The sequence below is a fragment of the Mesoplodon densirostris genome, chromosome 10 (assembly GCF_025265405.1).
Source record: "Mesoplodon densirostris isolate mMesDen1 chromosome 10, mMesDen1 primary haplotype, whole genome shotgun sequence".
Classification (NCBI taxonomy): domain Eukaryota; kingdom Metazoa; phylum Chordata; class Mammalia; order Artiodactyla; family Ziphiidae; genus Mesoplodon; species Mesoplodon densirostris.
The window spans coordinates 90,572,742-90,590,921 of record NC_082670.1 but is presented as its reverse complement, the minus strand read 5'-3'; the positions used below and the strand labels follow the sequence as shown (position 1 = coordinate 90,590,921).

General features: G+C 41.7%; 1 protein-coding gene across 6 annotated transcripts in view; it reads left to right on the top strand.

Annotated features, from left to right (window-relative positions):
• Positions 1-18,180, top strand: part of FOXP1 (forkhead box P1) — a 602,050-nt gene that overhangs the window by 498,804 nt on the left and 85,066 nt on the right. For 4 of the 6 annotated variants that reach the window (XM_060111622.1, XM_060111621.1, XM_060111619.1 and 1 more), the window contains 3 exons: positions 8,569-8,706; positions 9,762-9,848; positions 15,281-15,434. In XM_060111622.1, the coding sequence (XP_059967605.1) occupies positions 8,569-8,706; positions 9,762-9,848; positions 15,281-15,434 (379 nt within the window). The remainder of the gene's footprint in view (positions 1-8,568; positions 8,707-9,761; positions 9,849-15,280; positions 15,435-18,180) is intronic. The other 2 variants (XM_060111624.1, XM_060111623.1) reach the window with 1 other exon arrangement.

Here is an 18,180-nt window from a genome sequence, read left to right as displayed (position 1 = left end):
TGCAAGAGGCTACATAGTGTATTGTCTTCTCTGAATTTTCATTTGACAGGGATTTTAGAGGCTGTGATCTTAATTAAATCTCAACTAGCTGAAGTAATGCATCTAAAGGCATGCAGTGTTGCATAACCTTGCTCAGTTGGTAAACCATAAATCATCCGAAAGCTTATGATAGGAGTGGTTGGCCTGAATTTTGTTTGTTTGTTTGTTTACAGTCAAATGTACTGTAAAAACAAAACCCTCACCGTCACTGCCTTGTATTTGCAAGTTGACAGGAGCTGTCACTTGAAAGATAAACTCTTTCATGACGCTGACCAGTTCTGCAAACTTTTCAGCCAACCTCCACACAATTGCAAGATACAGTGAAATTAAAATCCAGATTAATTAAAAGCAATGAAACTTCAGATTTATCTCAGCTGAGTAAGGTGGCAGAAGTGTGCTGGTGCTCCAGGGTTTTGCTGAGACAATCAGGAGACGGTAGTGTGATGAACTTCTTAGCTTGAACTAAAATGTGAATAAAATTTGGCCAAAAAAAGGAGATTGAAGAAATTAATTTTATTCTGTGGCTTAGTTGTAGATGAACACCACTAAGGGGAAACTTAAAACTATCCTCTTAGGAGATTGGCAAATAGAATAGTCCGGGTCCACTGCAGGTAGTTCTTTGTGATTTATTAGCGAGGGATAAGGCAGCAACAGTTGACCAGAGAAGGTTGGAGTAAATAAATACATAGTGTCTGGTGTGTGTGTTATGTGTTAAAATGCGTATGAATTTGATGACAAGGAGTTACAGTCATTTACTAGTTATTAACTAGTCCAGATCTTACAAATTCTACTAGTGCTTGTAAATACTAGGTTATTTACTTTCAGTGTCTTTTAAACAGATTTTTTTTTTTTTTACTGCTGCATTTTTTGGTTCATATGTATGCTCTAGGAGAAGCAGCCATCTACACATAAAAATTGAGAAAGCTATCGTGTGATATATTGGTTTTATGTATCTTTGTACGTAAGATTTCACATAAGACTAGGAGTTATGTTGCTGATAAGCTGTAGCTCTCCGGGGGCAGAGAAAGAATGTAGCTTCGTGTATACCTGCATGGCTGGGTTTGGGGACAGACATGAATTTGGTTAGGTTTGATGAAAGATTTCTATTCTTGGCAATAGCATGATATTTCTGGACATTGGTTTGAGTCCTTTCAAAGTGTGCAGTACTTTTTTTTTTCCCCCTCCTCAAAAATGGCATTCTAAATTCAGTTTTATTTACTCTTTTTTAAAAAGAGAAAACTCAGCTACCTCTTAGCTAAACAGTCTTCTACAGATGGTGGGAACTTGAACTATCTGGAAAGACCTGAACTGGGGCCTCTACTTGAGCACTGTAGGAATAATCTCTGAGTCTTTCTTCCTACCTGACAGCTGTTTGAAGAGAAATTAATTTAGAATGAGAGAAATAAATATTGAATACTTGCACTGTGCCTCCTTTTCAAATCCTGTTGAAAGCAACTAATCAATGAAGTTGCTGGCTAAATGTGAGGGTGTACTTTTTTGGGATACCTTGGTATCATGTTTTAATTTTTAAGCTTTATCTGGCCCTTAAATCTGAAACATCATTGTTCAAATAACTGAGAACAAGGTAAATCAACAACATCAAAAAGGTCGGCTTCTGTGATTTCTCAAGGGCTTGTTATTTTGTACTTCCCAATTCTATTTGATGTCTTGACAAAACAAGATGACACAGGGGAGAATACATTAAATTTTGATTTTTTTTCATCTAACCTGTTACTGTTGTGGCAGCTTAATTTCTTTTACTTTGTCTTGAAGATGGCTTTTTTGTACAGTTACTCTAATTGTCACACCACTTCATGAGTGTGGGTCTTTATGGCTTTCCCATTTGCCTTGATTTTACTAGGCATTTTTGAACATGTTTTGGCCTTTATCACGTAGGGAGCTTTGGGTTGGGCTTTGTCTTCATTAGAAATAAATCAGTGAATGGTGAGGTTGTCAAAGAAGCAACTGATGCTTTCCCATTAGAATCTAATTTGCACCCCTTAACTGTGATGGTTAAGGTAAAGGTGTTGGAAATAGGCAGGAGAAACTACATAATTTGAGAAACAGAAGTTGTGATTCTGAAAAAAAGGGGAAAGAAAGGGTGATTGCACCCTCAGTCAGGCCTTAAAAATGTTGGAATGATCTAATTTTGGCCTACCTGCATGTTTAAATCCAACTAAAATCCTCCCTCTATCTCAGTAAATAGTAAAATATATATGTATATATACATTAATTATATGTATATGATATATATTTTTTCGTAGTTAAGCACCCTATGATATTTTCTGTGCTCGTTAAAGCATGAAGAGCTGTCCATTTAATTCTTAGTCTTAGAAAAAAATGTTTGATGGGCAAAAGATCACCATTTAACTTTTCTTCATTTAACAGTATCCGTTGATCTCCAGCTGTATCTCCAAGTTGTCTTTCCTTATTCTAATCATCTGTGTGTGTCAAATAGGATGGATACAGTTGCCTTCCCTTTCACTATTTTTGAATAATGCTTCAATGTAAGGGAGCTTATGTAGCCAAGGCCTCTTCCTTTTCTCTTCAAGAGCTAAAGATCTGTGGGTAGAATCTATTCTGAGGTACTTTCTTGGAATAATTCTCCCCTCCTCTTCTTTACAGTACTTAAAAGACGATTTTTGTTGCTGTGGTTAATATAAACTGTCCTAGCAGGTTTGATCCACGTGCAGTAAGTTCTTTCCATCCCTCCTCCAAGAGAAAGAGACTGAGGAAGGAAGAGGGGGCATTTTTCTAGATGATAACAATAACAATAATAATAATAATAGTTGCTAGGTTGAAAAGATCAGGGCTTATTGGATGATTATTTTCACGTGTAGCTTCCATCGTTTCCTTGTATTTAACAGTCACTGACGGGAGAAGCGTTTTCATTTAAGTAAACTTTACATTTTTATGCCAATGAAGCTGATATTAGAGCTAAAACAGTTACGCTGGCACTTAGTGGAGTAACCTTGTGTGCGTGGGGAAATGTGAGAGGAGCGCAGTGGAGGTCCCACAAATGCCTGTGCTGTAAACAAATATGAATTTATGCCACTTTTTACAATTTAGAGACAAAAGAAGAGCTCAGAGAGCGTTGCCAGGATTGCTTATTAGGCTTGATAACCTGAAATAACTCCTGATTGGCAGGCAAGTCTTGGCCATACAATTCTTCCTGAAGGAAGGATAGCCTTTCTTGATAGAATGTAATAAACAAAATGATAAAAAATGAAATGCTAATTGCATTTTAAAGAGGTCTTTTTTTTCCCCCAAAATTTTAATAGGTGGTTGTATTGTTACTGAGAGAACAGTTATGCTAATGACTGACTACTTAGATGATTTTGCATTAATATAATAACCATTACCTGCCTTAGTGCTTTGTACAGTATTGTGGCAAAATAGCGAAGCCTAAAAGAATTATACAAAAAACAATTCTATAATGAAACAAAATTGTACTTTCCACATGAATAGCATGCTTTTTTTAAATTTTTTTGAAGACTGAAATATTATGTCAGAAATGTATTTTCTTTCCTGTGTGATACAGCTACTTTACATGGTTATCTGTGGCTTTTTGGGTTTTTGTGTGTCTGTGTGTGTGTTTCTTCCTGTTCTTTCTAAACACCATGGGGAACAGATAGAAGCTTCCTAAGTTTTTTGTTTGCCAATATATCAGTTGCATCCATTGGGTTATTCATTATGAAAACTGTTGTCTTGCATGGGGGGGGGGGCTTGCTGTTTATTTTCTTTTATACAGGCTCGCTTCTACACGATCATATCAAACTTGACATAGGTGTGTGTGTGTGTAGCCATTTTCTTTGGTTTTGTTTTGATGTTCTGGAGCATTCTAATTTAATTCATTTTGCTCTCATTTGATGAACCAAGTGACATTGCCTCACCTGGTCAGTTATCATTCAAACACAGCCCGAGGTCTAGAAGGGACTTAAGTTTCTTGGGACATCCACGAGGTGAATAACCAGAGATGAAAACTAGTTTCTAAATTCTTAATCCAGAGAAATGGAAATACAGCAGTATTTAAAACGTTTTTATCTTCTCATGTGCATTATTTGTACACATAGCAATTATGAGAAATGCTGAGGTCCAAAAATCTATGTGTATTTATACCTGGCAGCATTTCCTTGGAGTTATCGTGAGTGTAAACTAAAGAGAAAGAAAAAGAAAGGATAACATGTTATTTTCAGTATTTATATTGTGTCATCTCCCCTCCCACCCAATTCCTCCAATTGTGTCCTAGATTAGAAATAAGTATTGTTTCTATGGGTGTTTTTATTTGTTTGTTTGCTTTTTAGATTTTTTTCTTCCCCTTCCCCTTACCTACCTCTCCCTACTGAGGATGGAGGAGAAAAATAAGCCGTATTATTTTAATACTGTTCTAGCGTTCAGATGATATAAAGCCATTTGGAAGTAAAAGAAAACTGTATCAGGCAGAATTTACACAGCAGTGGATGGGCTTTTAACAGCACGTATTGGTGCAGAGGACGTCTCCCCAGTGGCTGGTAGGAAGGTAGCATCAGGCCCACGCCAGCAGCCGTGTCCCGATGGCCCCAGCACAGCTGTCCGGCTGCCGTGTTCACAGGTTTGTGTGCACCTGGGGTGGGCCACACCCAATTGGTATCAGTCAGCAGTGTATCAACCAATTTTTTTTTTTAATTCATGACTTCCCTTGAAACTCAACTAAAGAGTGTTAACTCTGTGTGTGTGTGTGTGTGTTTTTAAATTCAGTTTTGTATGCTAGCATTCTTTAAATGTCTGCCAGAAGTTTAATTTGAATTTCTGATCCCTGAAGGCGGCTAGACAGAATCATTCCCGTTCTTCATAAATTGCCTTCTATGATTCATTGTTAACTCATAAAACGTACTCATTTCTATATACTCAAACAGTTAAGGTAGTTACAGTATCAGGGATACAGGTCTTTTTTTTTTTTTTTTTTTTTTGCATTATATTTAAATTGTCATTTGAGGAAGAAATCGAGCATTAGCTTGAACTCCTAGTTAAGGCATGAGCCCCGTACCACACAAAACCTCAGAAATTAATGGTTTTTATCTAAAGGAGTGTAAAGTAGGTGCATGGAATTGGCGGGGGGGAGTTTAGTTTCGACTGAATACTCTGAAAGAGGGGCTCATAAATATTAGAGCGCTGTAGTTAAAAACTCACATGACTGTTTTAAATACTATTGATTTAAACCACTGGCTAGATTTTTATGAATCAAAGTGTAATTTCGAAGCCTTGGCCATATTTCTCAATGCTGAAGCACTCTCTCTTGTGTGCCTTTAGCTGCTTTCCAGACATTCAACACAGGATTAAATGATAGTAGTTACGGTGATCAATAGGTTAAGACCAGTACAATCACTCTTGCCGCTAATGACCTCAGTAGTAATGGGCAATAAAGTGTGGGCTATAATAGCCTCTCGCTGGTACTGCATGCCCTTTGATTCCCAGTATTAGTAAGGACTAGCTACATGAAAAAGTTAGACGTCGAGAGCTAAGGCAGTGGCTATGTAGGCTATAATTCTTAACTATTTAAAGCCTCACACTGTGCTCAGATTTTTTTTTTTTTCCTTTTCCTTTTTCCACCCCACAGTGGTTTCTGGTTCATTTGGCTATGTTTGTGAAAGCTTTCCTTAACTGATTTTCATGACACGTTGGAGGAGAAACTCTGGGAAGATCTCAGTTTTATTATGTTTATAAATGAAGCTCGAGCCCACTTTGGAAGCTCCGAGCTAACTTGTGTGAAAATGTGGTTTCAGACAGTAAAAGCAAAGTTAAGGCCATCAGGATCTAATAGCCCACTCCTGATTATTCAGAGACCGGTCACCAGGGTGGAGGATTACTCAGGCTTCTCGCCCCTTTCCCTCCTTTGGCTGTGCCTGCTGCTGCTTTAAGCATTTGATTACTTGTCACCACCTCCGTCGAGATGTCCAAAGGGAAAAAGGAGAGGAGACTCAAGTTCATTTTACTGTTCTGTAACATGATGACAAAAATGGAATAAATAACCATGGGAAAAGGAGATTTAAACTGTTGACTGTAGATGAGGGTTTAAAAATTATCTGTGTATGTAAGTCCTTTTTTAAAAACTTTTTAGATCTGTTTTATTGAAGCATAATTTACCTATATAAAATGCATTTGTTTTAAGTATACAGATGGAAGAATTTTGGCAATTGTATCCACCCTCTGTGACCACCACCCCAACCAAGACAGATGGCATTTCCATCACCCCAAAAGTTCTCTGGTGCCCTTCTCTTGCATAGGCTGTCCATAGTCCTTTTAAACATTATGAGCAAGAGATTGTTTCTATGATGGTTTCTGTTGTAACACTGTTAATTTCACGTTCATCACCAGCTTAGATCTTAACACCACCCTGTTCCTGTCTGTTTTCCTGTTCATCACCATCAGAAATTTGGCTCAAGAATATTTATATTGTACATCATCCAAGAAACGCAGGGGAAAAAAGAAACCTTAAACATGGTTCTTTTGTTTGCTTAATCAAACCTCCCTGTATGATGATGCAACTCTCAAGGAAAAGTAAACTTCTATTGTGATACGTTGGCTTTCGCAGCTCAAAAGATAGAGATTGGCACCCAATACAGATTGAAAAACTCAAAAAGTTTCTGCTGTATGAAGACAGTCGACTAATTGGAATGAATTTCTAGGTGGTTAGATGTTTTGATAATGTCTTCTTGGTGTTTGTCCTAGATTAAATGCAAGTTCACTGTTCTAATCATTGGTGATATTTCGTGCTGCGAAGTATCTTTTTAAAAGGATAATTTATCCACTCATATACGTCTGTCCCTGTTTGCATATAAAAATATTCAGACATGCCCATCTGTTTAAAATTACAGTGTATCTACATCTATGCTTAAAAGGCCACTGCAATAGGAAGAATTCATTGATGACCTTCCAGACTGGGGTTAATGAAAATTTTCAAATGTTCCAGCTAGCGTTTTCCAAACAATGTGAAACTTGTGCATAAACATCCCCCCACACAAAACATGCCCACAACAATGGTGGAGGCTGTTCACTGTACGTGAATCTGACCTTCAGGAACCTTTTTTAGTTCATCAAAATTAGTGATGCTGAGAAATTGGGACATCAGTGCATAATGACTGTGAAATTAGGAATGAGAGCTCGCTATGCAAATGACAGGCCAAATCATGTGAAAAAGTCAAGATAAACTGCATATTAAGACATTGTTACATAAAATTAATACTGCATTTCTCCCTTTTGCTTACTGCTCCCCTGAAAGATTTTTAAATTCTTTTTATCTTCTAATCAGCTATTGTCTGCTGGATTTTTTTTTTAAGTGGCACACAGGCAAAGTGCAAAACATGTTATTACCTTTTATTGTAATACATGAGATGACAGCAGATCCTTTTTAACAAAGTATATCCTTTACTGCTTCTCGCTTCTTGCTGTCACATGTTTGATTAGAAACCAAAGAAAAGTAAGGTGGTTAAATATTACTGTTAGAAGACATACAGGTTTTGTCTTTTCTTTCATTGTTTTTTTTCCCCTTATCTTTTTATTTGGTGGGGGGGGTTAATTTTTCATGAAATAGTCTTCTTGTATTACGGGGCCTGACAAAATGGTTCTCGTGTAGTCTGCAAATTAAACACAAGTGCAGTGATTATTTTGAATAGCTAAATTACATTCTAGAAAGCTTGCAGAATTCATAGCATTGTCATTAGGTATCCGCTTGAATACAATTTGTGTAACCTTGGCCAAGACAGCCTGTCATTTTAATGTCAGTGTTTTATCTGAACAAGACATCATCCTTTCAGATACAGCATGCAGGTTCCTTGCAGAGATGCCCGTGCAGAAACGTGTTAACAGTTGCAAATATGAAATGCTATCAAGTTCATCACTGTAGCTGTTTGTCACTGAAATGTCATGGAAAGCGGCTTTTAATGGTATCGCACATAATATGAAAGAATTGAGACATCTGTGTGCTGGGTGAATAAGGAAGGCTAAAAGGCATCAGAGGAAGGGTCTGTGTTGAAGTTCGGAAGGTGCCTTCAGGGTTCAGCTGTCCACAAGACTCAGTGTTCATTGATTGTTCTTAAAATCACTGTCCACAGAGGAAGGGGATCCTATTAGCTCCAGCCAGGAAAATACCGGTTCCTGTTTGCCTTCTTCCCTAAAACAAAATTCACATTGGCGTTAACGTGCTACATCTCACTATGACCAAAGACTCATTCTTCTTAAGAGACTGAGATCATACTAACCTAACTCCAGGTAGCATTTATTAAGCCTTTACCCCTTGTTCGTTTACCAGACTATCGGGAACACTTGTCAGCGGCTACAGGGTTTTCTTTTATTTTTCTTTATTTAAAATCAGTGCGCCTGATAGATTAAATAGGGTTCGTGGCCGCATCCCCTCTGGATAGATGCCCCGCACATGGGAAATTGGTCAGTCCTGGAAGCAGGCTGATGCCGGTCAGTCCCTGGACCCGGAAGGCTGAGTGCTGCGGGCGTGCAGTTTCCTGGCTTCCTATTGATCCTTCGTTAACGTTCCAGGTTCCCGTGTCAGTGGCTATGATGACACCTCAAGTTATCACTCCCCAGCAAATGCAGCAGATCCTCCAGCAACAAGTGCTGAGCCCTCAGCAGCTCCAGGTTCTCCTCCAGCAGCAGCAGGCCCTCATGCTTCAGCAGGTAATGGTCCTTCCTCCTCCCCCAGCCTCCCATGGCCCCTGGGGCCTGGCCCTCCACTCAGGATTCCCCTCACCTGAGCAGCTCCTTTGCCCGTGGAAGAAGAGTAAGCAGAGCAGGGAGGGTGGGGCAGGACACAACATGGGTCCCTGGGTGATCAGTCGCATTAGCATCCCTGAAAGAGAGGGACCCTGCCAAAGCCACGAGGGTTTGGACCTGGAGAGTACCCAGTGGACTGAGATTAAGGCTGTAATTGGACTTGGTAGAAGTAAGATCTTTTAGGCTTAGGGGGCTTTGCGCTCTTTTATTTGGAAAGCCAGAGGCTTCTAAATGGTGTGAATCAAAGCAAAATAGGGAGCATGTCAGGAGCAGGTTTAAATGTGACAGCTCTTGAAGTCCCCATTTCAACTCAGAAGCTTACAGAATTTTTCTTTTAAACATCAAGAGACGTCTTGGAGTTGGTTAATTGTCAGGTGTAGAGTTGATTTTTACCTCTTTCGTGTCTGCCGATGCTGAAGTGAACTTCCGGCTGCCATTGTGCCGTGGGGGCCTCATCGTCGGACTTGATGGACACCTGAACCAAATAGAGGGGACTCAGGACCATAGGAATGGGAGCTGCTGGGGTGAGGCCGTGGGGACAGGACGCAGAGGAAGCTACCCACGCAGCTGACGTAGACACTGAACACAGGTCCCCAACACCGCCCAAGCCTATCACTTAGCAAGCATGCACGCGATTTGCAGTAGAGATGCACCAGACTCCCTCCGCAAGGGCGCTCTGGCTTTGTTGTACAATCAAAGGTCATCCCTTGCCTTCTTTTAATTAGTTTGTGTAGAAAATGGTATGTTTTTCATCAGTTCATTTTGGAGATTACTTTTCAAACAATAATGCCAAGAAGAGTCAGCGTGCGCTGAAATTTATTGTCGGGTTTCAAACTAAAGGTCAGGCCATTACAGATAAAAGGGTGCTATTTTTCAAATCACAGCTTGTATATGGCACCGAAAGGGACAGTGGCTTGGCGCTAGTCTCTGTTACTTACCGTCCTCTCTTTCCTTTGTAGCAGCAGCTTCAAGAGTTTTATAAAAAACAACAGGAACAGTTGCAGCTTCAACTTTTACAACAACATGCTGGAAAACAGCCTAAAGAGGTACCGACAATACATATTTTACTTTCGAACCGCAGATCCCAGAGGACTATCTCGTGGCTATTAAACTGTCATTCATCTTTTAAATGATTGCACAACTGAGCTGACTGTATCGGTTCTCAGCCCTCAGACCGAGAGTTATTGTCCTGTTTTCTTTCAGATTTTTCTGGGTTCCATTTGCCGGCTGCCACATATTTTATAACACCACCCCAGGTGTACCTCATGTGGGCACTGGGAAGAGGGATCGTGGCAGAAACTTTAGGGCTGCTTTTGCAAACTGGTACCACTGAGGTCCAGGATCTACCTGGGAGAGGTGAGGTGCACTCAGTAAAAGTATACTTGGTCGCACACTTGGTTTCCCCGCTTCCCAGCTCAGAGAGCTTGAGTCTGTGGTGATGGCCTTTGCCTTTGGAAGAAGAATCTCTTACCCCAAAAGTTAGAGCAAGATTCAGAACACCCCGATCTCTGTTGAACTTCTTCCTGCAAGTTGCACGGATCGTAACTGCTAAAGGCAGGCTTGGATTGTTTGTGTTTTCCTGAGAAGAACTCATTGTATCACAATAGCTTCTACATGCACAGTACGTTGTAAGTGCCCGTGGTGATCACATGTGCCCGCCACCCAGTTAGGTGACAGTATTCATTCCATAAAAGGGAAGGCCTTCCCAGGGAGGGTTTCTGTCCCACCTTCTACGCAGTTCCATGTGGCTGGGGCTCAATCAGATGGGGGAGTATCTCTGGGCATGTGTGCCTTATCGTGACATCTTTCTGCCCATTCCAAAGTTATCCGATGTAACTTATCTCCTCGTGTTTTCACGGTGGACTGAAATTCTTTCCATTTGAGTGTTCTCCTTGGAATGACAATTCAGAGTTTGATAAACAGGTCCGAATCCCAATGAACAGCCTCTGTGCTGACCCAGAGGAGGCAGCCACTTGCTTTAGTTCACCGGGAGTCCCACCAGGTGACCCCCCCCACCCCCACCCCCACCCCTGTCCCTCGCAGGAGCCCGGATGCTGAGCTCAGGTGCCGGGAAGCGCTCGTTTTACATCCTGGGAAGGAGCCAGCCGTTCTCACTTTGCCGTCTCCTCCCTCTGCACACATTGGGTACATTTTCCGTGCCCTGCCAAGTTTTCATCCTGGAGTCCTGTTTAGCAGCCTGGGTGGAAACCCCTGCGGAGTAGGGGCAGTTTGGGGGTGACGGGGAGGAGGCGTTTTAATGAAACTGCTGACACAGCCTTAAGTACGGTGGCGCGCTACCGGGTGCTGCTATAATAAAAAAGGGAACAGATTAAAAAGTGTCTAAAATGTAAATCTAAAGGACTAACAGTAATTAAAATGGAAATGGCACAGGGAGGGAAGGCATGTAATTGTGAGATATCACTGTGCAGAAGGCTCTCAGCTTTGTTTTGCTGGCTGTTTTTCTAATTCAGTAGGGCTTACTCATCAGTGGCAGTTCAATGCGCGTTAATGACTCTGGGATTGCAGGCATCACTCTGGACAAAGAAATGATTATTGTGCGGTCAAAAGAAGTTCAAAGACAAGAAGGGAATTTCAGTTTTTTCCTTAGAGATCCACATTCAAGAGCATATAAATTAAGCCAAATGTTAAAAACCACAGTCTGAAAGCTGACTTCAAAGTCACAACTCTCTAATTAATGAACTGCGAGCTTCAGTTTGGACAAGTTGTGGTTTGATGCGCCCATAAATCAACATGACAGGCCTGTTTCACAGTCTCAGACAGTGCTCGTCACTGAGTCACATCAGATGTAAACACAGCAGAAAAAAGAAGGGATATGAAGGAGGTGCAATTGATCAACAGAATTGGTAAAAACCCACTTTTGAAGCACATTATGCATGATCACAGGAAATGGTTACAGCCTCAAGAGGTTTCCCCTTCTGCTGTTGCTTTTTTGAATCAGATTTCTAACAGCCTTCAAAAGGGAGAATAAGAATTATGGAGTTTCTCCCCTGTGGCTCACAGGCAATAACCCCCTGTTGTTATTTTGTGCTTCTTTCTTTTCAAAGGCATCAAAATTTAGTTTTTTAAAGATCTTTAACTCTATATTTGAAGACAAACAAAAAAGGGCCGCACTGTCATTCTTATCAGTTACCAGGGATTGTGTTTTTCCTTTCTGTTGCCACTTCTTATTAACCTCTTATTTGGTCTGTTAGACATAGTTTGGAATGCACGTCTGCATGCTGGGAGAACATGAAAGTTCAGATGAGCTCAGAGGGCACATAAAGAAATATGAAGCCGAAAGTTACACAGCAGAAGGAAGGATAAAAGTTAACTCTCCCAAATTGCTGCTGTCAGAAAGGGGGCATCTCGGGTGCACAAAGACGATGGTGGTGTCAGAATTTGGGAAGGGAGTTTCGGGGAGAAAGGGGAATACTTTGTATCTGAACCAGGGGAAGGTGGTTACACTGTAGTGGCATTTGGCATCTCCAGGACACTGCGTTTGTTGTGGTCACCCTTTGCCCTCCGTTTCGAAAGGCAAAGATGATGTTGCTTTCGCATCCTGAAGGGTGGCTAGACCGAGACCCGCGGGCATGTCTCCTTGGATTCTAGCGGTGTGTTCACAGTGCCGCTGGATGTGGCGGAGACCTGTTGTAACCATGATGAGGAGGGCCCTATTTCCCGAAGGTAAGGGGGGAGCCTCCTGAAATTACCATGCAGGTGGTGGGCCTTTTGCGCTACCATGAAATAGAGTCACATGGTAGCAATTTCATGATGTGGACTGGTGGTTCGGATTTTAACAAGGTTTGAACTCGGATGTTGACAGATGGAACAAGTATATTAATTTACTGAATCCCCAGTCATTAGTGGCTCATAATTTTGAATCGTCAGCCCTCCCCCTCCCCCGCCCTTTCCCCTCTTTTGATCGCCTCTGCAGTAAGACACTTGATCCTGGGCCAGAACAACGTACTTTAGTCTCTCTCTCTCTTTTTTTTTTTTCCTAAAGTTGCCTTGAGATGTTTCCTTGAGAAAGTCAGGCCCCACGTTGAGTTTAGACCTAAGACCTTCCTTGGGAGATAGATGGGTGCCCTGTAGCCCCAGTACAGCTAGGATTTAGGTGACGGCTCACGTCTGTTTAACGGGGCGGGTGTGGAAAAGAGAAGGCGGAATTGATTTTAAGTCGAGCCACAAAAAAAGATCCCATCCTGTGTGGGTGAGGTAGGCTAAGTTGATTGTTTTAAAAGGGCCGTTTGTCCTGGGCAGTTACGACAGTTTATGTTGGGCAGGAGGCAGGAGCCGAAGAAAGGAAAACAGACCTTTGACTGCAGCGCCAGGGAGGGGATTCGAAATGCGAGGTTTATCAGGGCATTTTAGCATTTTAACACCGACTACTGACCTGTCCAGGGGACTGCACGGAGACCTTTTTTGTATGCATTCAATTGTGAGAAGTAAACAAACGGGCTCGTATCCTGTGTTTGGTAACTGGGTGGGGAGCACAGTTTGGCAACCAGTGTTGCTTTTAAATTCTTTCTTTGGACAATGGGCCTTGTATACTTTTATATCCTGACTTTTCAAACGCGGACAGCTCTCATGAGCTTTTCCTAGGGATGGCCACAGAGACAACAGAAGAGCCATCAGTCATTTAATATAAATACACAATTTCTAAACATTTCATTTACAGTAAGATGGGAAACACTCTCCCCAAATTCCAGCACCCTCCCTGCCCCATGATTTTCTACTTCAACAAGAGCTAATTCCCTGATCTTTTGTTGTATCAATGTTGTTTTTCTTCTCTTCCTTCCCTCACCCATTTTTTTAAACGTCGTGAATTAATATCTGTTGAAGAAGTGAAAAAGTCATTTTGACATGAATATCACTATCGTTGGCTCTTACATTAATGTGATAACTTGGGAAGGGGTGAAAACAATTGGGGTCATTTTATGCACGCTGTTCTTCAAATGAAAACACTGGCTTTTCATTTAAATTTATTTAAAGTTTTGTTGTTAGTGGTATAGAATTTGGTTTTTTGGAGTGAAACGCAATTAACTTTCTCAGTGGCACGGTAGTAAGCCTGAAATTGGTTGCTAATATGAGAATGATGGTTTTTACTGTAAAATAAACTACATGGAGACCAAAAGGAAACCACCATTTTTCTCCTCCTTTGAACTTTACATCAGAAGGTCTTGATATATATACCATTTTATGGATGTATCAGATCAAGGTCATGTGTTAGGTTAAGTGAATGCAGTTGTTTGTAAAGTGTAGTTATGAGAAGCTCTGTGACAGAGTTGTATTGTCCTCTTGGTTGTGAACGTCTCTGATGTTTTGAATAATACTCAGAATTAGGAAAACGTATCTTGTTCTTTTCTTAAAGAACCTTTTTCTTTCTTTTTTTCTTTTCCTGGCTCCAGAACTCCCTTCCCAAAGAAGGGTTAATTTTCCTTTCATAATTGTTAGCCATAATGTGGCTAAGACCTCCACCTCGATTTGATTCCTAGCAGATTAAGGATATTAGATAATTTCCTTCTATTTATTGTAATACTGCACTGTATTATCTTTCTATCACTCAGATAATTACTGAGGAAATCTACATTAATTTTTTTGGCTGGAGCAAGACCTGCTAAACACAGGAATGATGTATTGATGTTTTACACAACAAAAGTTTTCCTCCTGTCATTGTCCAATCAACAGAAAGATATTTATCATTTCGCAAAGCCCCTTCTTTGCAAGAACAAAGCGGGCGGGGAAGCAGGACCAGCAAGCCGACCTCGAGGTTTCTGAAACTCAAGCCAAGCGAAGGCATCTGAAGCTTAAAGTGTCCTTCATATTTAAACACTCAACAGCCGAGTACGATGTTGTTTGCTAAATTATGAATGTGTGTAATTAAAATCTAGTGGCTGTTTCTATGAAAGATTTACAATGTTATTTCATCGTTTGTCATGGCTAATTAACAATATTAGATGAAGTTTTTCTTCTTCAAAGGTCTGATTTTTTCTCATTTATTTATGTCAGAAGTGATAAACAGAGTAGTTAAAAGCTTCTCCCCGGAGCAGGCGGGATGGAGGCAACTTGTCCCTTCACACCTCGGAGGTTCAGGGTTCAAATCCCTCCAGACCTGGAGTGGTATATGGCCTGCCTGCTGCTCCTGTGCCTACGTTAAAATTTCAGAGTCTAGAAGTCAACCTCTTGGCTAGAAGAACTCAGGCCTTTCAAACCATAGGAAAAGCCGCCTTGATTGTCAAATTATTTTCCTATGGGAGCCGGCAGCAGAGAGGGCCCACGCCCAGCCTGTCGCTTCTCTTCGGAGGTGATGTGTTCTGTCTCTTTGAAAGCAGCCTTGACCCCGAGCCCCCCGCGAAACTTTAGTGAGCTCTCTCAGTCCTGGCTGATGACAGTGTGTTTGGAAATGTCCATACGTTTCACCTTCCCCCAGCAGTGGCCATCTCATTTTTTTTTTTTTTTTCTTCCTGATTTCTTCCAGCAACAGCAGGTGGCTACCCAGCAGTTGGCTTTCCAGCAGCAACTTTTACAGATGCAGCAGCTACAGCAGCAACACCTTCTGTCTTTGCAGCGCCAAGGCCTTCTAACGATCCAGCCGGGGCAGCCTGCCCTTCCCCTCCAACCCCTTGCTCAAGGTAAGCGTCGATGGTTACAGAAGGCGCCGCTCTCTCGAGACTCTGGGGCGGAGGAGGGGGTGGGGTCGTCTTCTTCCAGCTCATCGTGAAGGCGATTGTCCGTTTCAAACACGCCGATACACAATCAGAGGCAGAGCCGGATCAGGTAACAGTGATGGACCTTTCCAGAAGCCAGAGTGCTCATCAGTGCCAAAAGGAAGACCTAGGGTGGTCTGGAGGCTTAGCAGGATCAGCATGCTGCCCGTTCTTAGAGTAAGAGAAGGCAGTGCTGCTCTGACTGAGGCAGCATTGTAATCAGATCTTCTCGCGTTTTCAGTTTGGAATCACAGATGCATTTTCTTGAAGGCTTCTGTTAGTCATTTTAAGATGTGTTGTACATCCTGTAACTTGCTCTGTGTTAAATCGTAGTAATGCTTTAGAAATGCCACTTTTTAATATCTAGGGAGAAACTCAGGTTTCTTTTTCTGTAAACGATTATGATTCATCTCTTGCTGTTACAAAAGCCAAGGTTGTTTTCTGTTGGGTTCTCCCTTTTCTTTCTTTGTGTATTCACCTGACTGTTGGTTTCTGAGCCAGTTGGTTCTGTACCCGTCAGAACAGGCAGCCTGTCCATCTCCAGCTCTCTTTCGAAAACCGGAGCCCTTTGAAAAGGAAACAAGATTTCATGGATTTAAACCTTTCTTTGGAAGAGCCATTGACGTGTTCTTCCAATGGGTGTTGGACGTCAGAAACAAATGAGTACTCTAGCTGTTTTTAGGACATCCTCTGGGTTTAAGCAACTCTAACTTTCATGTGTGTAACGTGATACACAAATGGATTATTCAGAACCAGCAAGAAGGAAAGGCAGGAAGGAAAGAAGAGTCATGCCGTGTTTTGAAATACAATTCCTCCATCCCATATGGGGTGTGGTAGATTTCACTTACCTCCTCAAGGTCCATGGTGGACTCGGATGTATGTGTATATGTGCCTTCAAGGCTGGTAGCTGAAGCCTTTGATATCTTGGATTCAGTTTCCTTATGAAAAGGTTCAGAATATGGAACGTCTTTCTCCCCTCATGGTGCTGAAGGCATGGCCATGTGTTCGGTAACTTTTGGTGTCAAGTGGAGCCGGTGAGGCATGTGTGCGTGGAATCTTGATTCTCCTGAGTCAACCACACCCAACTTCTGTCCCTCCTGGGGTTCCTTGGGTTTTGTTTATGTTTGGAGTGTTGGGACCAGGGCTTCTTCCTCCTTTAACTTCCCTCTTGCCTCCCCTCCCCCTTCTGCCATTACTGCTCATCCGCGCAATGTATAATCAGCATCTCCGTTGCTGTCAAAATAGAAGATTTGGTAACTGAGCAGTGCCGGGTGGGGTGGGGGTGGGGGCGGGGGAGCACACATGGGCTAATGCATTTCTGTGCTTGCGAAATGTTATAACGTGCGTTAATTACATCTTTGGGTTTATTGTTGGCAACATCACGGGCTGGGCTGACACACCCACTGGACTCGGCTTCCACCTCGCTCATCTTTTCCCACTGCTCCTGTACTATTAAGTTTGTGCACTAAGGTTCATTGTTACAGTACATCAGTTAAGCTGTCCAAAAGAGGGCAATTGGGCAGTGACAAGACAAGCTCATGTGTAATGTGAAAGAAATGAATGTGGTGATGCATGAAGTGTAATCTCTGCAGTAACATATCAGAGACACCGGTAGGTAATTTACTAGTCATGGCATTGATTGATATGCTTAGCAGTCTGCTCTTAACTCTTAGCCCCCGTGACACGAAGACGACGCATATTTACAGTCTAAGGTGGTGCCTTTGTGTGCGCCCAGGATGCATAAACGCAAATATAGATATTTTCTCCCAGTGAAGTGAACCATTGCCATCTCTCTTGGAATCAGGAGGTTGGTTTCGTCTCCCCTAACCCCTCGCCCAGAGTGGCTGGAGAATTCAGTCATGCTGGACCACAACACAGTTTTGTTTTTTTTTTTATCAGAGAGATGATGGCTTAAAACTGATGTCATTATGAGGTTTAAATCAACTTTCTGCTTGCTTGAACGTGGACACCTGGGTATGGAGGTACAAGGACAAAAAAAGGTTGATCAGCTCTGTCTTGGAGCCAGTGATAACCTGGGGTTGTAAAATTGAGTTCCGTGAACGGTAATCTGTCAACTGTCCCCGCAACATACATTTTTTAAACCCGTGTCTGCATTTTCTTTTCTAATGAAGGGGCCAGTTGTCCTGGAAAAAGAAATGTAGCAAAGCACAGGGTTTATGTGTTAAAAATGCTGGTGATGCCCCACTTCAGGATATAATCATCATGGTTCTTTTACATACCTGTACGGTCTTGGCTGAGTTGCCTTAAACATGCATGTAAATATCAAAGTATATGAAGAAACAGAGAGTAATATTTTGAAGGCTCTTCCCACCCCCGGAGGTTTTAGGTTATGAAACAGAAGGACTTTTTTGGGGGGGGGGTGTTGTTAGGGCTGTTGTAGGGCCTTCGCTCTGTTTTACATTATTAGCATGTCTGTTTTTCCCTTGGTGTCTTTAATCATCTCATCTTCCTCGGCACCTGTAATCCCATAAAGAAATATACTTTTAGTATCATTCTGACTTTTTAATCCTTTAAAATGTAAACTGTAGCTGGGAGAAAATTACATGCCTGCTGACGTACCTGTGAATGGATTTGTTTAACTTGGTACTATTGTTCCTATCTACCATTTTTTGGAAGAAATGCATGCTCTCTGGATATTTGATGTCCATTT